The 23032-nt window shown below is 43.4% G+C and overlaps 2 protein-coding genes across 3 annotated transcripts; both read left to right on the forward strand.

The window, feature by feature from the left end:
• Window positions 1-433: 433 nt before the first annotated feature.
• ifrd2 (interferon-related developmental regulator 2) lies at window positions 434-11222 on the forward strand. Of its 2 annotated transcripts, XM_070840017.1 has the most exons (13): window positions 434-946; window positions 2020-2076; window positions 5580-5696; window positions 5940-6024; window positions 6211-6335; window positions 6511-6668; window positions 7511-7564; window positions 7847-8025; window positions 8149-8257; window positions 8387-8521; window positions 8689-8817; window positions 9317-9409; window positions 9551-11222. In XM_070840017.1, the coding sequence occupies exons 1-13, from the start codon at window positions 904-906 to the stop codon at window positions 9629-9631; spliced, it is 1365 nt and encodes a 454-aa protein (XP_070696118.1). In that variant the 5' UTR covers window positions 434-903; the 3' UTR covers window positions 9632-11222. The 2 variants fall into 2 exon arrangements, with proteins under 2 accessions (XP_070696118.1, XP_070696119.1); XM_070840018.1 differs by lacking the exon at window positions 2020-2076.
• A 630-nt stretch (window positions 11223-11852) lies between these two features.
• On the forward strand, window positions 11853-20993 carry LOC139209555 (acylamino-acid-releasing enzyme). Its single transcript, XM_070839311.1, has 21 exons — window positions 11853-12194; window positions 13398-13533; window positions 13650-13725; window positions 13814-13889; window positions 14036-14148; window positions 14301-14435; window positions 14794-14885; window positions 15145-15182; window positions 15275-15396; window positions 15486-15546; window positions 16222-16316; window positions 17252-17303; window positions 18058-18161; window positions 18290-18422; window positions 18559-18642; window positions 18771-18851; window positions 19272-19360; window positions 19530-19723; window positions 19829-19931; window positions 20331-20437; window positions 20612-20993. Exons 1-21 carry the CDS (start codon window positions 12077-12079, stop codon window positions 20709-20711), a joined length of 2109 nt encoding a protein of 702 aa, XP_070695412.1. The 5' UTR covers window positions 11853-12076; the 3' UTR covers window positions 20712-20993.
• The last annotated feature ends 2039 nt before the right edge of the window (window positions 20994-23032 follow it).

Raw genomic sequence — 23032 nt, forward strand, 5'->3', positions numbered from 1 at the left:
ACTTTGTCCCATAATTTGGGACTTTTCCCAAAATTCAAATTGTGGCATTCATAGCTTTGAGTACAAGTATAGAGTCTGTTTGAAAGTATATGAAAATACTGACTTTAATATTAGCATTAATACTGACTTTGGCATTAGTATTCCGATTTATATTTCTAAAAAATCATAATGTTTAAATTTTGAAATTCACCGTTTTTGAGTTAAAATGTTCTGAGAGTTTTCACTGTATATTTCCAATATATTTTCTTTTTTATAGTTTCTTTTAGCTTGACTCTGACTTTGAAATAGTTCAATCATATTTGTGACTAAAGTCTAAAAACATTCATTCATTAACTCTGAGGTTGGCTTTATACACACTGGAAACGGGGGATGCCAACAGATCTAACCTGGCAACCCGGGCCGCCGGTCTGTTCAGTAGTTACTGAGGGGAAGATGGTGGACTTGGCGACAACAGCGTGCTCTAAACTCCGTCCTAAACACTTTGGAAAATACCGTCTGTCTCAACCTGGTATTAGATATAGATTACCCGGGGACAATCACAGATAATACTTTGTGAAAACCGTTGAGGAAAGTGACTTTTCCGCCACCGAACGGCTCCTTTTTTTTTTTTTCCGAGGCTGAAGGAAGCGGGGACTCACGGAGCGTGGCGGAGGCTGGAGCACCTATCGGACGCTAGCCAACGTTAGCCAAAGTGTCAACAAAAGTGTGGAGGAGGGTTTAATAGTGGGAGCTTTTCACCCCGCTGTCAAGATAACCAGCAGGGAGACCATCCGGACCAAAGGCGCTGCTGCCATCACACAAACTGTCACGTCAGTTGGAGCCGTTGGAGTGGGAGCGGGCTAACTTTAGCGAGCTAACCGCTGCTAGCTGTGTTGTGAACTGTGGATCAAAGCGCTGCCCGAAATGCCGCGGAGTAAAAAGGGGAAACGTGGCTCCAGCAAGCCGGGTAAGTAGCGCCAGCTGACATGGCCCCTCACCATCCTGCTGCTGGATGTAGAATAATGACTGAATCTGACAGTTAAGGTGAACGTGTCACAGTTTGATCGCCACTCCTTTAGCGTAAAGACGAGCCGTAGCAGTTTGTGTACTTATCCCTCATGACATGAGAGGTGAAACAGCCACACAGCTTTAGCTACTTGACTTGTAACTTGCAGTCCGCTATGTGCACCCATGTGGCTTTATTATTAGTGCTGCTGCATAGCAGCGCAGTCTGCATGTGATTGTGACATTTATGCTGAAGCCACTCACTTTTAATGAGCTCACATACTGTGGAGTCAATGAAGAAGTGTCTCAAGAAGGTGCGATGCATTTCACGGGTGACGTTCAGGACCGTGGCTTCCTAAAGCCACACATGTAGGCTCAGGGTCGTGATATTTTTAGCAGCAACGCCACGCCGCTGAAAACAGGTAGATGAAGACTGTGCAGAAGGAGAGCAGCTCGTGCAACAAGTGCAGCAGGATCCATCGGTGCGTGAGTTTCCACGTGGCTTGAGTTCATCTACGTGCAGTTCAGGTGCTGCCTGGGAGTCACAGCTGCACGTTTTTATCAATGTACAGTAGTGGTGCTGACCATGCATGTGCCTATAAGGGCGTTAGATTACAGCCCCCTCACGTTTTAAGGAGTGACGTTGCCCAGGAGGAGCACACGTGCCCGCGCCTAAATGCACACATGCTCATTTTTGTGCAATGTACATGTCTGCTAAAGGGACAGAGGGGAAAAAAAAAGAATCAATATTAGTGTCAAGTCTGGTGTTTCCATTACATTTGTAGATCTTGATCGGTTTTTACTTTCAAATTGTGCTGCGCTGTTAACTGTGCATCAGTATTTTGCAATGCAAAGTTTCATGAATAGGAAAATGGAGCTCGCCTCTGATGTTTTCTTCCATCATTGTCATTCCTCCATCTTTTCCATTCATTCATTCATTCATGCATCCATCCACCATTCTTCCTCCAATACACACATCCTTTATTTCATCCATCCATCCATCCATTCATTCCTCCGCCCGTACGTCATCTGCAGGCTCTCTTCGTCAGGAGGTTCTTCAGCTGCAGCTGTCGGCTAAAGTCTCGCTGAAAGGTAACTCCTCTGACCCTTGACCCCTGACCTCCCCTTCGTGTATGACTGAAGGCCCATCCAGAAGCTCTTGAACCTCACCGTGCATGCAGCAAGACCAGCAGCCACTCTTACCCCAAACTCACCCTGTTTTTTTTTTTTTTTTTCCAGCTGCAATGAAAGTCTTAAACTCTTCCTTCCCTCACATGCCCCCCCCCCTCCCTACCTGCCAGGCTTCTTACTGCTAACTGGTTTTTGCAGCACAGTGAAATAGAAATTACTTGGTTTTGTGTGAGTCTCCTCAGTCGTCATGCATGTTAGGCTTGAACACCTTCAGCTATGCTCCACCTTTAGACGGACATCATAGGATTAATAGACTAGTTAACCAACGTTCGAACTTCTCATCCACCCAACCTTTTCATTCACAGCTGGCTGGTAACATGTAGTCTTGCTTCGTCGTTTTCTACTTTGCCCAAGTCTGAGCGTGCTCCCATTGTGCCATTGATTGATTGGGTCAAAATCTTTCGACCATCCTTCCACTGTTTCTTACTTGTGCTGACCCCAGAAAAGTTTGGATTCAGGCATTCCTGGAGTGACTTTGCCCCCTCTCTGTCTCTCTCTCTCTCTCTCTCTCTCTCTCTCTCTCTCTCTCTCTCTCTCTCTCTCTCTCTCTCTCTCTCTCTCTCTCTCTCTATGTCTCTCTCTCTCTAATGTGCATGTAATGACACTGTTCAAATCACCACACTGTATGATATACTGAGGAGGCAGTTTATTTTATATTTGTGTCATCATAAGTATTTGTGGTTTTTCCATCCCACATTGCCTTACTGCTGCAGTGTATTTTTATTTTTTATCTTTAATACTCTACTTGTGCAAGTGATGTTTTATTAATTGATTTAGAGTTTAAATCAGCAGCTTTCTATTAATCTCTACATGTAGCAAATGTAATAGAATCTGATATTATTTGTGAAGATGTAGTAAGACGACATCTTGGATGCTGCTCGTCCACAGAAACATCCTACCTTTCAAAGTAAATTGTTTATTACATAGGATTTCCTGCAGAGCTGTTGATGGTGGAAGTTATTTTATTTCCTGGACCTGGATCCTAAGACCTGATTTTATTGACCTGTTTGAGGAGTAGTTCCAGTGGGGGTTGCAGTTTTAGACCAATCTTAATTGGATTTTCACCGCATGAAGAAAAAAATAATGGTGATAATGCAATTTAATTATGTAAAAATAGTGTCATTAAGTCTCTAACTGTGAGGGAGAGAGTCCTTTCTGAACCTCGGCTAAATGCTTGCAGATAGAACACAGGTTAATTTAGTCTGGCATTTTAAGTTTGTACTACCAGGCCACAGCCGGGGGACTCAAATGAGCTCCCACCCCTTTGGCTCAGTGTTCTGATTTGTCCAACAGCAGAGCCGCTTCTCTTCAGGGACTGACACTGATTGCTATGTAAGCATAAACTAGCAAAGTGGAGATGACACGTGAGCCATGGCTGTGAGCTCGCACTCACCATAAATGAGCTGTGTGTGTGTGTGTGTGTGTGTGTGTGTGTGTAGGCAGACCTGCGTGGGATGGTGTGTAGCTGTGTGTTTCTGTATGTGTGTCTATGGGGGAGCAGCCTTTACAGCGGCTGGGGGTTCAAGGATGACGACTGGGAATTACTGACTGATACGGGCCGGCTGGGCGTGCTATCTCCGCTGTGAACAGCAGCCTTGTGAGTGAGAGAGCAGCCCGTTCAGTCAAAGAATCAGAATATCACAGAAAAGCATTTCAGCGTTTCAAGGCTGCTTCAGTCATCTGTTATCTGCTAATATTGGTTTAGTCATATTCATAAAGTTTTCAGTTTGTATCTTATTTAAAAGGAGCGTGTAGAGAAAAGTAGAGCTTAATGATGTGGGAGAATATTCTAATTGCCATTTCTTAGATCAATATAGTGATTATGATATTCAGTTCCTTATGCTCTGTATTAGGGTTGGTCCATCACTGATGGCCAACAGTTGTCGCCCCCTGAGCCTCTACCATCGTAACATCATTACTGCCCGCTCGCCAACAACACGCAGCCGGAGACATGCGACCGTCCCAGCTCATGGTAGCAGGGCGGAGCTATTGCCGTAGTATAGCACTCACTCTCTGGTACCCCTCTGTTCATATTCAGCCAACATTGCCCAAATCTAATCTGTAATTTTCTGTATATAAAAGCCTTAAATCATTCTACAGTGCGACCAACACAATGTTGGATACAGTCAAGTATAAACTACTCTTTCATGTAGACCAGGCCCTCACACTTTGATGGAATGACATTAAATAATGCATGATGTGATATGAATAGCTACTTTGTAAAAGCCTTCAATCACAGTACGTCACGCTGTACGTTTGCAGGTAGTCTGCAGTTAATAATATGAAAAAGTATTTGAATGTTTTCCTTGAGAAAATAACTCACAACTGCAACTTCCATGCTGCATTGCTGCAACAATAAAAGTGACCTCTGGGTTACCTCGACTGTCCTGGTTGACCTGAACATGAACACACACACACACACACAAACACACAGTGTGACCATTCTGGATCGTACACACTCAGTGAATGAATGAATAAATGAATGGTCACTCCGGTCTCCAGTAATCCCACCGACAGTAGAAAGTCCTGAGCCAGCAGGAACGTGAGGGTTAGCTTAGCTTAGCCTGCCTGGCTCTTACCCCTGTCCTGTTCAGACCCTGTGTAACAAACAGCCCCACTCCTTCACACACGTACACACACAGCAGAGCTGCGTCCAAACATCACAAAAATCAGTTTCATGTTGACACTTTTTCATTGTGTCAGGATGCTTCATATAAGAAGATTGCGAGTCCTCGGTCTTAAAGTGTGCTCGTGTGTGTGTGTCGCTATAAGAAGAAGTTTGCTGGTGTACAGTTACTGACAAAGAAAGACAGCTGAGCAGAGTGAGCCTAAGGTCATCTCCTCTAAACCTGCTATTAGTCACTGCTTGGAAATGGCCCCCAGCCAAATACGGGTTAATTTTGGGATGCACCTTGTCAGCGTTTTTATTTTACCTTCACAGTTAATCCGGCTCTTTTAAATTTGATAGAAATCATAACTGGCTTTTGTGAAAAGACAATACAGTACTAGGAAACATTTTTGAAAATAAAGGGAGGAAGTAACTGTTTTTACCCAACAGCGTTGAGGCTTGTTGAATTGAAACTTTGAAATATGTTTTTGACTTTGACTCATCATTCCCTGACCCTTGTCAGTCCTCACCATGACCATACCTGTCATGACAGAGATGCTCAGCATTGTCTAGATCAGCTGATTTTAAACCCGTTATCACCCAGCAGCAGCCATGCTGCAGGACATGGCTGCTGCTGAAAATGGCATTCAGACTGTTTGTTAACTTGTGTCGTGATTCAGAGATGATTCATTCAGTGTTAGTTTTCAATCCGATCGATTATTGATAGAAATATAATGTAAATATAACCCTTTGGCTCTCCTTTTTTCTCTCTATTTCCCCATCTGTCTTTCTCTAGGTATGAAAAATGGGGTGAAGGGAGAGTCGGGTGCCAGCGATGATGAGCTGGCGTCTGACGTTCTCAGCCACTACAGCAGTGCCAGCGAAAGCACCTCTGTGCTGGAGGAGGGCACAGGTTTGTACATACATGTGGATGATGCATACGCATGCTTTTCAGAATCAAACTGGAATTTATTCAGGATAATAGCAAACATACTGCTTACATATACACCAAAGGATGCAGCCAATACTTTATAGTGCATTTTGGTTCCCATTAGCAACTTGGTGTGGTGTGACAGTAAAACTCACATGAGTTAGTTGATTTTCTTTTAAATTAAAGCATTAAACGTGCATACTTATGTTGACTGGTCAAACACAGGAGGGGAGCAGGTGGATGAGCAGACTGCTCAGGAGGAAACGGAAGACAAACTCAAGCAGTGTATAGACAACCTGATGGATAAGAGGTGAGGCTGTTTCTTCTTTGCTTTTGTCCAGTCAGTGTAATGATAAAAAGAGGAAACGTGAAGAAACGGGAAGACAAATACAAAGTGAATGTGTAACACTAAACCGTAGCAGCTATTGCAGGAAGTGATACAAGAAAATCTAACCTTATTCCCTTTTCTCTCTTTCTTTCCTCGCCTGTCTTTCAGCACGAAAACACGTCTAGCAGGTCTGGAGTCTTTGCGACAGGCCTTCTCCTCCAAAGTGCTGTACGACTTCCTGACAGAGAGACGCCTCACCATCAGCGACTGCCTGGAAAGGAGCCTTAAAAAAGGTACGATGAAACAGAAACATGTTGTATGAATTCACGTTTTTTTTTTTTTTTTAAATTAAAAGTTTCATCTTACCTTAAGTGCAGAGAACACTTTCCCTTTTTCTCAAGGTGGAACAGAAACACAGTCTACAACCAGAACAGTTATTGATAATCAAATACTGACTTAATGTTCCAGGCAGTGGGGAAGAGCAGGCAGCGGCGGCCACAGTCTTCACCCTGCTCTGCATCCAGCTGGGGGGCGGAGACGAGGCAGAGGAGGGCTTCAGGATGCTTCGCCCCATCCTCACCGCCATTCTGATTGACAACGGTGCCAGCATAGCAGCCCGCCAGAGTGTGAGTGATCGGCTAAACCTTCCCTGATGTTGTGCAAAGTTTTGGATATGGAATTGTTTTTCACTTTAAGCAACTCCTGGGGAAAAAAAGGGCAGAAAATGAAAGGTGAAAGGGCAGCTTAGACAATGATTCACGTGGACTGCAGCTAAAAACACATTCAGCAACATGATGAAAAAAAATTGCGGAACAGCCACAACAAAAACCCCAAAACATCTGGTTCAGCGAAGAGTTCACTGAGTGCAAATTCTACAATGCACCTGTCAGACCCAGCTGACCTCACTTTCAACTCTATTGTTGGACAACAGTCACGTGAGTCACAGCTCAGACGCTCAGTTAACAATATTAAAAGAAAATTCCACTCAAAAATAAAACATTCTCTGATTGGGAGGTTGAGAAAATTGAGTTGTAAGATGGACTGTCCACTTAAGGAGAATTTCCCAGCCTGTCAAGGTCGTAGCTTTGATGTTTTGAGTGTCATATCGCCCTTGTCAACCTCTATTTTCTACCCACTGTGTCAATTTTGGAAACAGACAGAAGACGTAAAAACACAACACTAGACCGTGTTTAGGGGACTCTCGAGGACCACTCCCACAGTGTGACATTTACAGCAGCCACTTTAGACTCTCAGGATTGTGAAGGACTGATTGATGCCCACAAATAGACATAACACAGTATTTTTCCTTTTTTCAGTCGAGTAGGTTATTTAAAAAAAAGAAATCGCAATTCTCATACATGTTTTGATGATGGCAAACCTCAAGTTTGCAGCAGGGGAATCGCAGGGCAATTCTGACGACCCTTGTTTAATTAAATGTCTTGTTATTCGACTTTTCTGTCTCCCTCAGTGTGCCAGAGCTTTGGGGATGTGCTGCTACGTCTCTGCTGCTGAAGAAGGAGAGGTGAGAACAACTTGATCTCAGTGGCCGAATACTGCATGACACTCATTTGATAATTATTAAAGTCTAGCAGGGAAACATTGGCACCACAGGGAGCAGTTTTTTATCTGTTAGTAGTTCAGAGGTTTCAGTTTACCCATTGTTTCGTGCATGCCGAATGTATAAAAAGATTTCCTGGATATGTGGGCCAAGGCTCTAGTGTTAAGGTGACCACGGCTTTTACAACAATAGCTGCATTTACCATCCTCCTCCTCATGTTTTCTCTCTTTTCTCTCATCCCCGTAGGACTTGATCAAGTCGTTGGCCCTTCTGGAGAGCGTGTTCACGTCTTCCTACCCCAACAGAGAGGGAACGCTGCCCACACCTAAACCCGGCAGCTCGGGCCTCCACAGCGCCGCCCTGCAGGCCTGGTCGCTGCTGGTCACCCTCTGTCCTACATCTAGACTGACGGTGCTGCTCGACCTGTGAGTGAAAACAACCTCAGTGATAGAAAAACAACACTTCTTCTTTACAGTAATGGTGTTGCCACAGTAAGAAGTCATCACCAGTGTTGAGTAGTGTGACCAACAGTGATTGTCTCCCTGCAGTCACCTCCCCAAACTTCAAGCGTGTCTGCAGAGCAGTGACGTCAACTACAGGATTTCGGTGGGAGAAACCATCGCCCTGCTGGTGGAGCTGGGACGAGATATAGATGCGGTAAACACGCACACACACACACTGCTGATACAAATACGGTGTATACTTCTTTCACCATTACAGCCAAATCTACAGATTGAGGGGTTTTCTGGTCTTTCCGTGCTGTAACTACGTCACTGGTGTATGCAGGAGTTCGAGGTGGCGGACAGTGAAAGTCTGTGTGAATGTCTGAAGAGTTTAGCCACAGACGGCAACAAGCACCGGGCCAAAAATGACAGGCGGAAACAACGCTCCATCTTCAGAGAGGTGCTCCATTATATAGAGGTATGATGTGAAATTCACTTCTCTGTTAGTTCGTCAGTTCCTGAACCACTGGTTTATTCATTTATGTTAGCAGTGTAAACGTCACTGGGGAGGGTTTTTCTCTCGTTTCCATATCAGCTTTTTCTTTTTGGATTTGTGTTTGTGATCTCCTCATTCTTCTCCTGCAGACCGAGGACTTCACAGAGGAGAGGATCAGATTTGGAGTGGAGAGCGTTTATATCGACGGCTGGATGAGGAGAAGAATCTATGATGCCTTCAAAGAGATCCTGGAGTCTGGAGTCAGACACCATCTACAGGTCAGGAAACACACCGAAGCCAGAGGGAAGAGTTCTCTTACAGGGATAACGACATGTTTACGCCTCAGCAGCGCTGCGTTAAGCTTCAATCGCCACAGTTGGAATTGTGATTGCTTTTGTGCCACACGTCTTGCACTACTTCCATAAGCACATATGAACCCCACTGCCTTGATTTATTGTGTATGAATAAGTAAAGCAATAACGTGCAAAGACTTTCAAATGAGACACCCAGCATTTTAGCAAGTTGCCTCTTCAGTTAATTCAGTTAAATTGTCCATAGTTTAGTAGATGTTGAAGGAGAATAGTGGATTTTCAAAGCTGTCACATGCACATATTTCACATGCAGCTCGATCTGTTCATTTGTTCTCCCATCCATGTATGCAGGCTGTTGATGATCTCGGAAACAGAAAGACAAAACTGCTCAGTGGGTTCACAGTTAAAGATTTATTTATAATTTATCCATGTTGCTAAATGTTTTGACTTATTTGTTTTGGTGCAGTTCAACCCACTACTGAGGGACATCTTTGGCCTCGGCGCTCCCCTCATCGTGGACACCACCGTCAAAGGCAGCAAGATCTCTCGATTTGAGAAGGTAACGGCACCTTTTCTGTCCTCAAGTCTCATCCTGCACACTGGAACAAGGGCCAAAAAATACAAAAAAGCCATCATGAGCGATTGCAGCCTGACAATAACAGATATTTTTTTTGTTTTTATGTGTTTTTTTCTTCAACAGCATCTTTTCAACTCTGCTGCCTTCAAGGCCAGGACTAAACAGAGGAACAAAGTCAGGGACAAACGGGCCGATGTCATGTGAGGGGACGAGGATACAAAACGATGCCTTCGACACTGCAGCTGTCAGACACGCAAAGACTCGCCAAACTCTAAACAGGGCTTTTTCACTTGTGCTCTTCACCTGCAAAACTACTGTCCAGAGTCAAGCTGGACAACATTTATTCTTAGCTCAGCACAGTTAAGGACACTCAATTTTAGGAAGAGCAATTTGCTTTTCAATAATTTTTGACACAAAATGGAGTAAAGACAACAGTAGCTGCTCACAGTATTTCTGAAATACTTGTTCTGATGCCTCAAAGTGGATACTGATACTGACTGATAAACAGTGCTATTGAAACGACTTTATTACACAGCAATGTGACCTCCGGGTATATAATAAAAGGTCTTATTCATTTTAATGATAAAAACACAGAGAAAGTATTAAATCTCATTGTAAAAGTCAGACATTTTGAAGCTCTGCAGTACATTTGATATCTGTGGGGCCTTCCATGTTACACTCACTGAAACCGTCTTTGGTGCTGATGGGTATTGTTTTTGATACTCAGCGTGAGCTGCTGCCTGGTGGCTTGACACATCAATCAAGTCTTTTTAATCCTAGTTTCTGTAATCAGTTTCCACATAAAGCCACTTTTCCTGTACATAACCAGTCCTGGTTAATCTCTGAAGTTTAACATTCGAGCATCAACTTGTGTTGCAAAAAGCAGAAAAAAGATGCCTCTGCTCTGCTCTGGGCCAACGGTCCCTCGTTATTCCCTCAGTCGTCCTCTGTCTTCACACCCAGAGTGGCTACTTCAGCTGCCAAACCAGAAACTGACAAACAAACAATGCAACCTAAAAGAAAATGTGTGTGGTGTTCGTGTGAGGAAGTGTTTTATTTGACTTTTATTTAACATCATAAAATAAAACGCATTAACAATAAGATGCCTGATTTTAAAAAATCAACAAAAAAAAATCAAAGATTTAATATGAAATCAAAGAGTTAATATTGCTTTGTATTAATATTTTTTGGAGAGGAAAAATACATTTTAACCATTTCTGGTGGATAATTGTATTTTACTTTCTAATTTATTAAAACAGCAGTACTGTGTGATTTTTAAGAAATGTAAAAATGCTCCGCACTGTTTACAGACACAGTTATGGGATGAAGAAGACAAAATGAATTTCTGGGGTTTTTTCATGTATATTTTTAATGCGGGTTGGTGGGTCATACAATCTATCCATGTGTATGTATTGCAGATAGACTGTAAATAGGGACTTATGGTAAGGTATGTACTTGAATCATTAGATGCATTTGAATGATTTTCTCTCTGATGAGCAATAGATACATTCAGGCCGCTAACCAGAGCTGCTGATCAGACGAGTTTGATGGTAGCGTTTTTAACAGCGGTCAGGTTGGCATCTAAAACACAGTGTGCTCCTGATCGTGGCAGCAGTATCACCATTTTTAATGTGTCTTACTATATTCCATTTAAAAAAGCTGCCTGGAAATGTCATTACCTTGGTCAAAACCTCTGGTCGGCATATCGTGGCCTCACTAAGCTCTCGTCAGTGGTTCTGCTGCTACAGCACATGGACAGAAGATGGATCAAATGAAATAAAGATTATTTGAGCAATTTCTTTGTGTCTTTTGAAATTTCAAAAAGCTATTCTGGAAAGATATATTGTTTCTGTCCTGGGAAGACTAGATTTGTGGAAAACAAAAGTTAATACACATTGTGAAGTTAATGGGACTCTTGCTAAGGATGAAGGTTATCAAATTGTATGAAGATCTAAAGAAATGCTGAAGATACCACAGAGGAAAACTTTAGTGTGGATTATTTTACCTTTTAATAATTTTCTGGAAGTTGCATGCAAAGACTGGAAGATTTAAGTGTGAAAAATATTGGTAAAGATCTTTAAGTGTTGTTTCTAGTCATTGTTGCTGAAAAATTTACTTTTAAAGTAGATTAGTTAAAGTATAAAGTTATGAAAAGTTTATAACCCTTGGATCTGGATTCAAAGTTAATCTTGAAAAAAGGAAAGTGCATTAAATTGCTGTATTGCGGGGATCTAAAGTTAAAAATAAAAAAAAAAACATTTGAAAGATTAGATTTAGTGTCACTGATATTAACCATAATAAATCTGAAATGACAACCTTTTATTGGCCCTCTGCTGCCTCCCTGCGGTCATTTCCCTCCACTACACCCCTCCAAACCGGACCAAAGTGGTATCGTCCATTCATGAATTCAACATGGAGGCGCTGGTGCATTGAAAGTCGTGCTGTGAAATGTTGAATCAACTCCAAGGGAGGCAATTAAGTCATTGACAGAGTAACGTGGAAGAATTAGATAACAAAACTGCAGCAAACTTACATCAACAAAGGGGAAGCGGGTGAAAGTGACCGCTGCATGCACGAGTCTGCACCGATCGGAGCTGTCAGTGTTGCCTGTGGAAGTGAGACAGGCTTTTGATTCAATGTGAGACAGAGATGGAGGCCGGACTCATCACCGGGGTGTACGGGGAAGTCAGCGGGCTCCCTGCGCCTGTTTCTGCACATGTGAGTGAGGAGCAGCTGCCAGAGCTCCGGATCTACACCGTGACTGCAGGTGACCAGCTGGACACAACCTCACACACACCTACACACACACACACACACACACTTTCCACAACAGAACACGAGCAAGTTTCCACCGTCTGCTAATTTATTTATTCGTTTGGAAACAATGGCTGCCTGAACAATCACTGAGAAATCTGAAACTAAACTAAAGATGGATTTGGAAATAATCAACAGAAATATAAGGAACACGTGACAAGGAGAAAAAAAAGTTTCTATTTTTCATACTTCCTCTACCATAGCTGTACATATATTTTTTTTTATATCTCCTCGTCTTCTGTGACACTGTACATTTCCTCTCCATGGGATTAATAAAGGAATATCACATCTTATCTTATCTTATAACTTGTGCCATACTCCTTTTAAACAGAGACAGTTAGAACTGAAGAAAAAGTATGGATTAACAGATTAACAGACTCTAATTTTTCAAATTCAATGTCTGAATGAGTTTTGTACACTGGGATTTGTTTCTTAATGTGCGAATTTGTTTAATTGTCCCTGTGGAAGCGTGACCCGAGAGGGTCGGGAGAGTTGCTGGGAACCGTACTGTTGGAACAATGAACGTCCAAATCAGGTTTCATGACAGTTTGGCTGGTAGCTGTCCAGATATCTTGCTCTCATCTTATAAGAAGGTTAACCCGAGTCAGCTGGTAAAAAAAAAAAAATACAGATCATCAAACCGATCATCAAAACTAATCCCTCTGGGGATGACCTCCAGCATTTCCTCTTCTTCCTCTGGAGTCGTGACAAGCTGCTGGTGAAAGGCTCTCAGGTACTGACAGCAGTGATCTTGTCTTAAGGGTTTAAAAAGATTTGCGGAGCCAAACCCATCTGTTTGTTAGGAAGAACACCGTCCGAACTCCCTTGTTTATTGGATGTTGCACAGTACTTCGGTCTTGATCGTCCCACTGATTCAAGCTAAATGGCTGATTAAATGACTACAACATAACATGAATGATGTTAAACATTACATGATAACACACCACATGTTTTGCCAGCATCATCCAGTTATTAAAGAGTTGTCATAAAGAAAGGTCCAGATACTGTAAAGTGGAACACTTAACATAATAATGAATCCTGAAACAGATACACACAGAAACAGAAGATTTGAACACCTGCACATCTACTCGCTTGTGTCACACCATTTAAATAGTGAAGTGTCTCTTTATTGAACCCTTCTTCTCACTGTGTCCAGAGTGGAGTCAGAGCGACCTGGTCAGAGGCTCCAGACTTCGCTACTCGCAGCAGTGGACTCTGATCACTGACAGCAACGACCACAAGAGCATCAGGACTGTCCTCCCACCAGGACCCTGTGTACCTGTGTCTGGAGAGTGAGGACACACACACACACACACACACACACACACACACACACACACACACACACACACAAAGTGCTGTGAGAAGAACTGAAACCAATCAGATGTTTTATTTCTCTGCCCTTCAGGTTACTGAGTGGACTCTCTCCCATCCGAGGCCTGAGGGCTGTTGTCAGGGAAACAAGTGGCCACCAGCTCCTCGAGGTGGGAAAATCAGTCAGTAAAAGCCTTTGTGATCATGCTCGAACGCTGATCTTACAGACTGGTGTTGTTTATGGTCGTTTCTGTTCAGATCTGGGACGGCCACGGCCTCAGGAAGTGCCTCAACCTGACCGCCCTCAACAAACACGGCAGAGTGTACGGCGACGGTAGCACGCGTGTTTCATCCTTTTACACACACACACACACACACACACATTCTAAAATATGTGGACTATTGACACTTTGAATTGTTGAGTTCATGTGTTTATATTAACATTTATTGGTGTGTGTGTGTGTGTGTGTGTGTTTCCAGTCCAGTTTGGCTGTCTGTCGTGGTCGGAGTGTGAAAACAAACTGCTGTATGTAGCAGAGAAGAGCAAGAACACATCAGCAGAACCACATGATGGGAACTCTGGATTTGGGAAGGTGTCTTACACACACACACACACACACACACACACACACACACAAACACACAAACACAGAAGATAACATTCATGTCATAACTATTCTAAAAAGTATTAAGATGTGCATGTCACTTATTTTGCTTGTGTGTGTGTGTTATCGTGCTGGAGCAGGACAGGAGTGTGTACTGTGAGGACTGGGGCGAGGCTCTGACCAATAAGAGCGTCCCGGTGATTTGTGCGGTGGATCTGCAGAGCGGCTGCGTCAGTGTGCTGCAGGGCGTCCCCCCCGATGTCTCACCTGGACAGGTGAGGGCAGAGAGGCTCTCTGCTGCCTCATCCGACCCTGCAGGATTTAGTATTTATTTATTTGACTGACTGACATCTTTGATAATACTGATACAAACTTAATAGTAGGATGTTCTCTTGGCTTTTTATGCATTCCAGCTTTGAGTGTTTTTCCTGTAACTAACACCGTGTGTGGTGTGTGTGTGTGTGTGTGTGTGTGTGTGTGTGTGTGTGTGTGTGTGTGTGTGTGTGTGTGTGTGTGTGTGTGTGTGTGTGTGTGTGTGTGTGTGTGTGTGTGTGTGTGTGTGTGTGTGTGTGTGTGTGTGTGTGTGTGTGTGTGTGTGTGTGTGTGTGTGTGTGTGTGTGTGTTGTCCTCCAGGCTCTGTGGACTTCCAGCAGTCGGTCAGTGGTTTTTGTCGGTTGGTACCACGAACCCTTTAGACTTGGACTGAAGTTCTGCTCCAACCGCAGGTTAGATGGCTGCTTTGTTTTCTGACTTCAGCATAACATTTTTTTATTTGTATAGATGAAAATTACAAGTAAAAAAAAAAAAAAAGAAGAAACAATCAGGAGAAAAATTATGGAAATGTTAAACCTTGTTCCTGTTTCCGGGCATCAAGAAGGAAACATTTAGTTCACAGAGTAGTAACGTTTATTTGTACAACAGGCCTCAAACTAAACAGCGGAACGCTTTCATTTTGTGTGTCTCTCTCTTGAAACTGTGTTTTAGGTCAGCATTGTTCAAGCTCGACTTGGAGGGAAACTGTGGTGAGCACATTGGTTCATTAACAAAGAGACAAACTGGCAGACGCTCTGCTCTGCTCATGTGACCCCTGAACATCTTCCTCCCTCCAAACCAGAGCGCCTGTCTGGGGACAACCTGTCGGTGTCCTGTCCCAGGCTGAGTCCAGACGGGTTCACGCTGATCTACCTGCAGGGTCGAGTGTTTGGTCCCCACAACCAGTGCCTCAGTCTTCAGCAGGTGTGTGTGTGTGTGTGTGTGTGTGTGTGTGTGTGTGTGTGTGTATCTGTGTTCTGCTTCTGTTAACAGTGACTGTTAATCCTCCACAGCTGGAGCTGAAGAGCGGGAAAACATCCACACTGCTGGGTGTCGTCAACAGGCCACAGACTGGTAGGTTACATTCTGTAATCCTTTAGCCACACTAGCGGTGTGAGATGTTAATGTTGGGAGACACATTCATGATCTCCAGAGGATGTATCCTCTGACTTGAACTCTAGCGTCACCTTGAGGTTGACTTGTGGTGGTTTTAAGTGAAATGTCACAGATGGATTGCTGTGAAGTTTGGTACAGACACTGATGTCCCTCTTGGGGATTTGTCATTATTACAGACTGAGTTTTAAAAACTTTTTAACACAATATTATTGTCCTAATTCTCTAATTAGTGATGCACATTTCCAAACTGGCGCCTACTTGTCACTTGAACATACCTCAGGATGCCTCAGTAAAAGAAGCGTCTGCACATTATGATACATTTATATTATTATCGTGTCGTGTTTATTTAACTTTACTTATAAATGCAAACCTTGTTTAGGCTTATTATTGTCCAGACTTTGCAGTGACTGTCAGGGATATTCCTTCAACTCTGTTTGATGATGCTGGCAATTCATGAATCAACTAAGATTTGCAGGTGCAGAAAAATTCCCATAAAATCTCAGAAGCTCTCGATGAAACAGGATAATAGAGCTAATACAGGAAGAGTGAGGGCGTTCTGTGGAAGAAGGGAGTTAGAAAAACATCAAAACTTCAAGGTAAAAAGTGAATTTCCTCCATGACTTTCTGTTTCAGGTGAGTTTGCGGGTGTATATGAAGCTCTGCCATCCTGCTGCTGGTCTGCAGACAGTCAGCGAGTGGTGTTTAGCAGCGCCTGCAGAAACTGGAAGGTAACGACCACATATTTAAGGAATAGTTTGTTAATTAGCCACAGATTAACACCTTTTGTCTCGTATGTATAATCCATACACAAACTGAAATGTGACAACCACAACTTGTATTGATGAGTGCAGTTGAGGATTTCTGGTAGGTGGAGCCTTTGAACAGAAGCAGACTCGCTGTTTCCCTTTTCATTTAGTGTTTATGCAAAGCTCAGCTCATTGTGCACGTGAGCGAGGCATCAATCCACTTCTCTGAGAAGTTACAGGGTTCACAAAAAGTTAGGGATATTCGACTTTCAGGTGAAATATATGGAAAATGTAAAAAGTGAATGCTACAGTGATATTATATCATGAAAGTAGGGCATTTAAGTAGAAGCATGCAATGGTAGTTTCTTCATCTTAAACTGAAAGAAACTGAAATTGAAAGAAAATCGAACAACAGTGGAGGGTTAACGAGGGTAAACGTAAAATTGGGATGTGGCCAAAGGACGTCCACTCCTCTCCTTTCTGTGACTCTTCCAGTCTCTGTATCACTGTTCCAACCTCCTGATGACACTCTGTGACCCTCTAAGCTCAGTGAACACCTCCGTCTGAGGACTTCCTGTTTGAAGCCTCCAGTGTTGAGGTGCTGCTGATCAATAGTTGTCGTCTTGGTCTCATGATGTCAGAATGAACAGCATGATGAGGAGGACTGTTAAAATACCAATTCTAACTGAAGCAGGAAATGTATTGGTGGTGGTTCATCCTGAAATTTCACCTGAAATTTCGCCGAATATCCCTAACTTTTTGTGAGTAATGTATTTTAAATTAAAAAAAAATGCCAACAATACATGCAGTTTTTCTACATTTTTGTAAATATCTTCTCTTATTAATTTGTGTTTATCATGACATCATATGCATTATCCCTCCCCCTCCCCCTCCCTCCCTCCCTCTCTCTCTCTCAGGATCTCTTTATGGTCGACAGAAGATCAAACAAAGTTACCTTCCTGTCCGATAGTAAGACTCCATCCTCTCCTCCTCCCCCTCCTCTCTCCTCTTCTCTGTCATCATCTCCATCTCTTATTTTCCCTCCTCCCCCTCCTCCTCCCCTTCCTCCTCCTCCTCCTCCTCCTCCTCCTCTCTCTCCTCTTTTTCCGCCTCCTCCTTCCCCCTGTTGGCCTCCCCATCCTCCCCCATCTCCTGCTTTTCCACTCCCTCCTCCTGTTGTCCCTCTCTCTCCTCTGTCATCTTGTCTTCCCCCCGCTCCCCCTTCCCCACATCTTCCACCTCCTCCTTCTCCTTTTCCTCCGCTTCCAGCTCCTCCCACTCCATCGGACTCTCACTTTTCCTCTCCTCCCCTTCCTCCTCCCTCCTCTCCTCCAGATCTTCTTTCTGACTCTCTTCCCCTTCCTCCTCCTCCTCCACCTTCTCATCTTCATCACCAGGAGCACAAGAGAGAACAGGAAGGTATGACGAGATCAACAGGCTTAATGCTGCCACCAACGTCCTGTCGAGGAATTTCAAAATAATAGTCAAAAGTTGCAGAAACACCACAGGAGCACTGAGCACCAAAGACAGCACAAAATTAGACAAAGTCAGATTATAGATTACTGCATTTCATCCCAATAGTAATGATAATGGCGTCTGCTGAGATATATGTACTAAGAATTGCTCAGGTGAAGGTTTTTTTTTTTTTTTTTAGCAGTGTTACCTACATCTGTGAGACATCCTGTCTTTGTTGTTTCTCTGTGGGGCCTCCTCTCTTCTGCAGGTCACTCTGATCTCTCCAAAGTTTATGGCAGCTGGAAACTGCTGACAGTCCAGAAGGACCTGATGGTTGTCTGCTGCTCCAGCCCTAACACACCTCCCACTCTGGTCAGACAGCACACACACACACACACATACACATGTATGAGAGACATTAGTTAGATGGAGAAGTATTTGCATGACATGGGATTTCTTCGTGTGTGTGTGTGTGTGTGTGTGTGTGTGTGTGTGTGCAGAGAGTGGGTTTCCTCCCCTCAGCAGGTGAAGCTGTGACTTGGCGAACCCTGCAGGAGTCTCTCATGACCTTTGACTTCCACTGGACAGTTCTAGATATCACACCTCCACCAGAAGAAGACAATACACTCTACTGTGAGCATAAGACACAAAAACAAACTCAATGTACCAGAATGATTATGATGAAAAACGTCCTGTGATGTCAGTTTTGTCCTCTTTTTTGTCTCTCTCTCTCTCTCTCTCTCGTCATCTCTTTCTTCTCTCTCATCAGCTGGTTTAGACTTCGGCGCTGTCCTGGTTAAACCGTCTCGTCATCGCCATGAAGCCAAGATCCCTCTGGTTGCTTTTATCCATGGTCTGTGTTTACTTCACTTACTTGTGTGGGCTTTGTATTTCTATTTACAGGATGGAAACATATTGAAACATTTTATTCTTTTTACTTTTATATAATGGTTTTATTTCTATCTCTGTTTGCTCCTCCAGGTGGGCCACACTCCCAGTTCCCAGCAGAGTGGAACTGCACCACAGCTGGACTGACTAAACTCGGCTTCGCTGTGCTCATGGGTGAGAAGCCTCTTTTTCACTGACACACACACACACACAGACAAATATATGAAACCTCCCCAAACTACCTTCTAGGATTAGTTTGACATTTTCAGAAATATGCTGATCTGTTAGATGAGAAGACTGATACCACTGTTATGTTGGTATGCTAAATATGAAGCTATAACCAACAGCCTGCTAGTTTCATATTTAACACACAGATATGAGGTGGGTATTGATCTTTTTGTCTAACTTGTGGCAAGAAGGTGAATTAGCAGTTTCTTTTTGTGTGTTTTTACGTGTGAGGGTGTATAAAGTCTGTCAGAAAAACAGTTTAAAGCTATCTGCTTTTTTAAAAGAAAATATAGTGTTTTTGGTGAAAAAACTAAGCTCCCTAAGGCTTTTCTGTTTCTCTTCCCCACTTTGTGTGTCTGTATTTAGTGAACTACCGGGGATCCACTGGGTTCGGCCAGGACAGCATTTTGTCCCTGATTGGTCAGATTGGAAGCCAGGATGTAAAAGATGTGCAGGTACTGGCTGACAGAGACCTGGATAGAGTCAGGTTGGCAACAGACTCTAAAATATTTGAGATTTGGATAAATTGCATCCAGGTTGAAGGCTGGCACACTTTTGTTCGCCATAAACGGCTCAGTGTCGCCCTGGAACTGAAAATGATCTGACCTGAGTGTCTCCACCCAGACGGCCGTGCTGACTGCGCTGCGGACGGACATCACCCTTGACCCCAAACGCTTGGCTGTGATTGGTGGCTCCCACGGGGGTTTCTTGTCTTGCCATCTGGTTGGTCAGTACCCGGACTTCTACAGAGCGTGTGCGGCCAGGAACCCTGTCATTAATGCTGCTACTTTGTTGGGCACCAGTGACATAGTAGACTGGTGAGACACATTTACATACACACACACAACAAGTCGTCCACACACAGCAACACATTCAAACCACACTAAAGTTTGAATCTTCTTATCCTCTCTGTGTGTCTCCAGGCGCTACAGTAGCGTTGGGTTTGAGTACTCGTATGACCAGATACCCACTGCTGAAGCCCTGGCTGCTATGTTAGAGAAGTCACCCATCACGCATGCTGCTCAGGTCAGACACACACACAGATCACATACAGTCTGCTGCTGCAGAGAAAAGAAATCATCCAAATCAAATTATATCCATAGAATTAATGTCAAAAGGTTTCTGTGTTTCTTTCATGTAAGTTAATATTTTGACCCAATTGTTGACCAAGAAAGTTCACAGCGAACTAAGTAGAAATCCAGCCATTATTTTTCTAGACACAGGATGTTAGAAATGGTCAAGCTCTGATATTTTAGTGGCACCAGAGCAAAGGTCAGGAATCTGCTTCATAAAGCCATAGATGTGCATGTATCTGTGCCTTTTAAAGGAGACAGGAATCTGCAGAAACTTCATCAAAATCCAAGGAAATTGACATGAAACAAAGTGTGTGTGGTGCAGTGTGTTTATCTGTGCATTTGTTTTTAGATCAGGGCTCCAGTGCTGCTGATGCTGGGGGGCAGAGACAGGCGAGTGTCTCCTCACCAGGGTCTGGAGCTCTACAAAGTGCTGAAGAGCAGAGATTTACCTGTCAGGTGAGACACCATGCATTAAACACTCCCAATAAGCAACTCTCGACAGTCTGATCCAACATAACAGCCTAAAACAGAGGTATTAAGAGGTTTTAATTTAGCATGAAGGCTAATAATTCTGATTATTAGGACTATTAAGATTTTTATCTCCGCCTGTCTTTCTTTCTGTCCATCCAGGTTGTTGTGGTTCCCAGAAGACGGACATTCTTTGTCCAGAGTGGACACACAGGCTGACTGCTTCCTCAACACAGTGCTGTGGCTGCACCAACATCTCTGAAGACACACACACACACACACACACGCACAGAGTGATAAAGCTTGGCTGAAGTAGCTCTGCTGCTGCTGAAAATCCCCATAAAAGAGGATAAATCATTTTACTATCACAGCAGTTAACAATTTTGAACACATCACTGCCTTTTCAACAACAAACACACATTCTGTATGTTACAGTGTACCTCATTTTATAAAAACATTACATTAATTACATTACATGTAATTACGAAACCACGGTATTGATGTATAGATTTTGTCATATTTTGTTACTCGGTGCTGCATATAAAAAGTGTCCCAAACTATTATTGTCACGTTTATTTATATTTTCTTTTATGATTCGAGAAAAGCTTGATATCCTCTCTTATCTTGAGTGACCATGCTTCAGTCACATTTTACAATGTTTTAGTACAAATTTGACAGTAGTACAGTGCAGGCTGACTGAAATAGTGAATCAAACGTAATTTGCACATTGTCCAGCAGGTGGCAGTCTATGCATACCATGACAGTCTATTTCATTTAAATATTAAACCTATCATGCCAGCTACATAATACGTTTTACATCTCTTCCACAAATTATTAACACGATCATAAGATCAACTGCGCTCAAAAACAGAGACCCAGAGCACAAAACGTTGCATGAAACTTAAACAGCCACTTTTTAAAATATGACTTCTGAAGCCTTTTAGCCGCACGGACCCTCTGCAGAGCTGTAAACCATCCAAACCATTTGAAACCTCATCCGGAGTCTTTAACTGAGGCTCTTGACCACCTTCCTCAAGGGCCTGCCCGAATAAATAATCTACTGCAACCCTTCAGCCAAGTTAAGAATTATAGACAAGGCCTGACAAAGCAGATCACTTCCTGTCTCTTTCCCTCAGTTCTGGATTTCTTATCATGGTGATCAACTACTGGCTCTGTTGCTCGCTTCTAACCAGGCACTTGTTTATCTCATCTTCCCTTCATTTGGCACTGGTTAGGTCTTTCCCCCTTTTCTGGATTTCTTGTAAATCATTGGCTTCACGCAAATTCTGGGGACATATCTGATTTGAAACTTCTACCACTGTTAACCATTTCCTACTTTTCTTGTGACATCAAATGCATCTCAGACAAGGGACAAGAATAAAAGCTGCACTGAGACGGTTGCGGAGGGCGACACAGCCTTTGTTTATCAGTGCGTCGGTGTCCTTGCCGAGACAGTGGCCTCGAACCGCTTTCATTTCCCAGACAACAAAAGTGGGCATTCTTTAAACTGATACTGCCGACAAAAGACAACCACAGATTCAGTTTTTGAAGGATGGAGTGTCCGAGATGACACGTTGAGGTGGTTGATATCTTCCAGGAGTTTCTTAGCAGTCTCTCCCCTGGTGTCCCAGACACAGCGGCGGTGTTAATTGTCCCGTCCACCAACACTTTGCCCTGTGGCCTTGACTGCAGCTGCTGCCTGATGAAGTCACTATAATGTGGGTGTTGGGTGAGGTCACCAATCTGAGAGATGGAGGGAGAACAGGATGGAGACTGAGAGAGAGAAAACTGTGTTGACGAGGAAGCGACAGATGAAGAAAAGAGGAGTGAGACAGAGGCGACTGGGTGTTTGAGACAATGACTGAGCCGGACAGAGGGAGAAGTTCATGGCGCCCTGCGCTGGTATTCTGGTGTGTGGGCCGGGGCACAGAGATGAAGCATTGTTGAAAGCTGAAGACGGGGGAAAGACTCATGCTCATTCTGAGTGTATGTAGGAGGTAGACAGACAAAGGGAGAGTGCAAGTGTGTTTTCTGATGCTGGGGGACAAAGAGCCTTTTGGAGGTGGTTTGTTCTGGTGTTTCCCCTCTCTAGCCGAAAGACAGAAAGAAGTAGAGCAAGATGGAAAAGAGCTGAACAGAACAGAACAGAACAGGGGAGAGCCAAGTTAAGTTAAATTGACCAACAAACAGACTTCAGTGTGTGAAGGCATCATTCCTGAGGGAGCACGAATTTGTTCAGCAAATTTCATGGTAAATCTTCCTATTAGTGGACATTTTAGCCTGAAGATGGTGCTAGAGGGGAGCTCATGGAACCTGCAAATGGAGAGTGTTCAATCCTTGAGGAATAGGTTTTATGTATTTTTTTCACATACAGGTGGGTTCTGGCGCTAGAAGGATCACCAAAATATCACTGTGCAGTCGTATGAATATCCATAAAACATTTCTTGGCAGACTGATGAGTGCGGTTGAACTGTTATCCCCATGCAAGTAAAGGAATAGTTGGAATTTTTGGAAAATACTCTTTTTTTTTTTTTTTTGCCAAGAGTTAAAGTAGAGTGATACCACTCCCATGTATGTATTCTG

This window comes from Pempheris klunzingeri, chromosome 11 (assembly GCF_042242105.1).
Source record: "Pempheris klunzingeri isolate RE-2024b chromosome 11, fPemKlu1.hap1, whole genome shotgun sequence".
Classification (NCBI taxonomy): Eukaryota; Metazoa; Chordata; class Actinopteri; order Acropomatiformes; family Pempheridae; genus Pempheris; species Pempheris klunzingeri.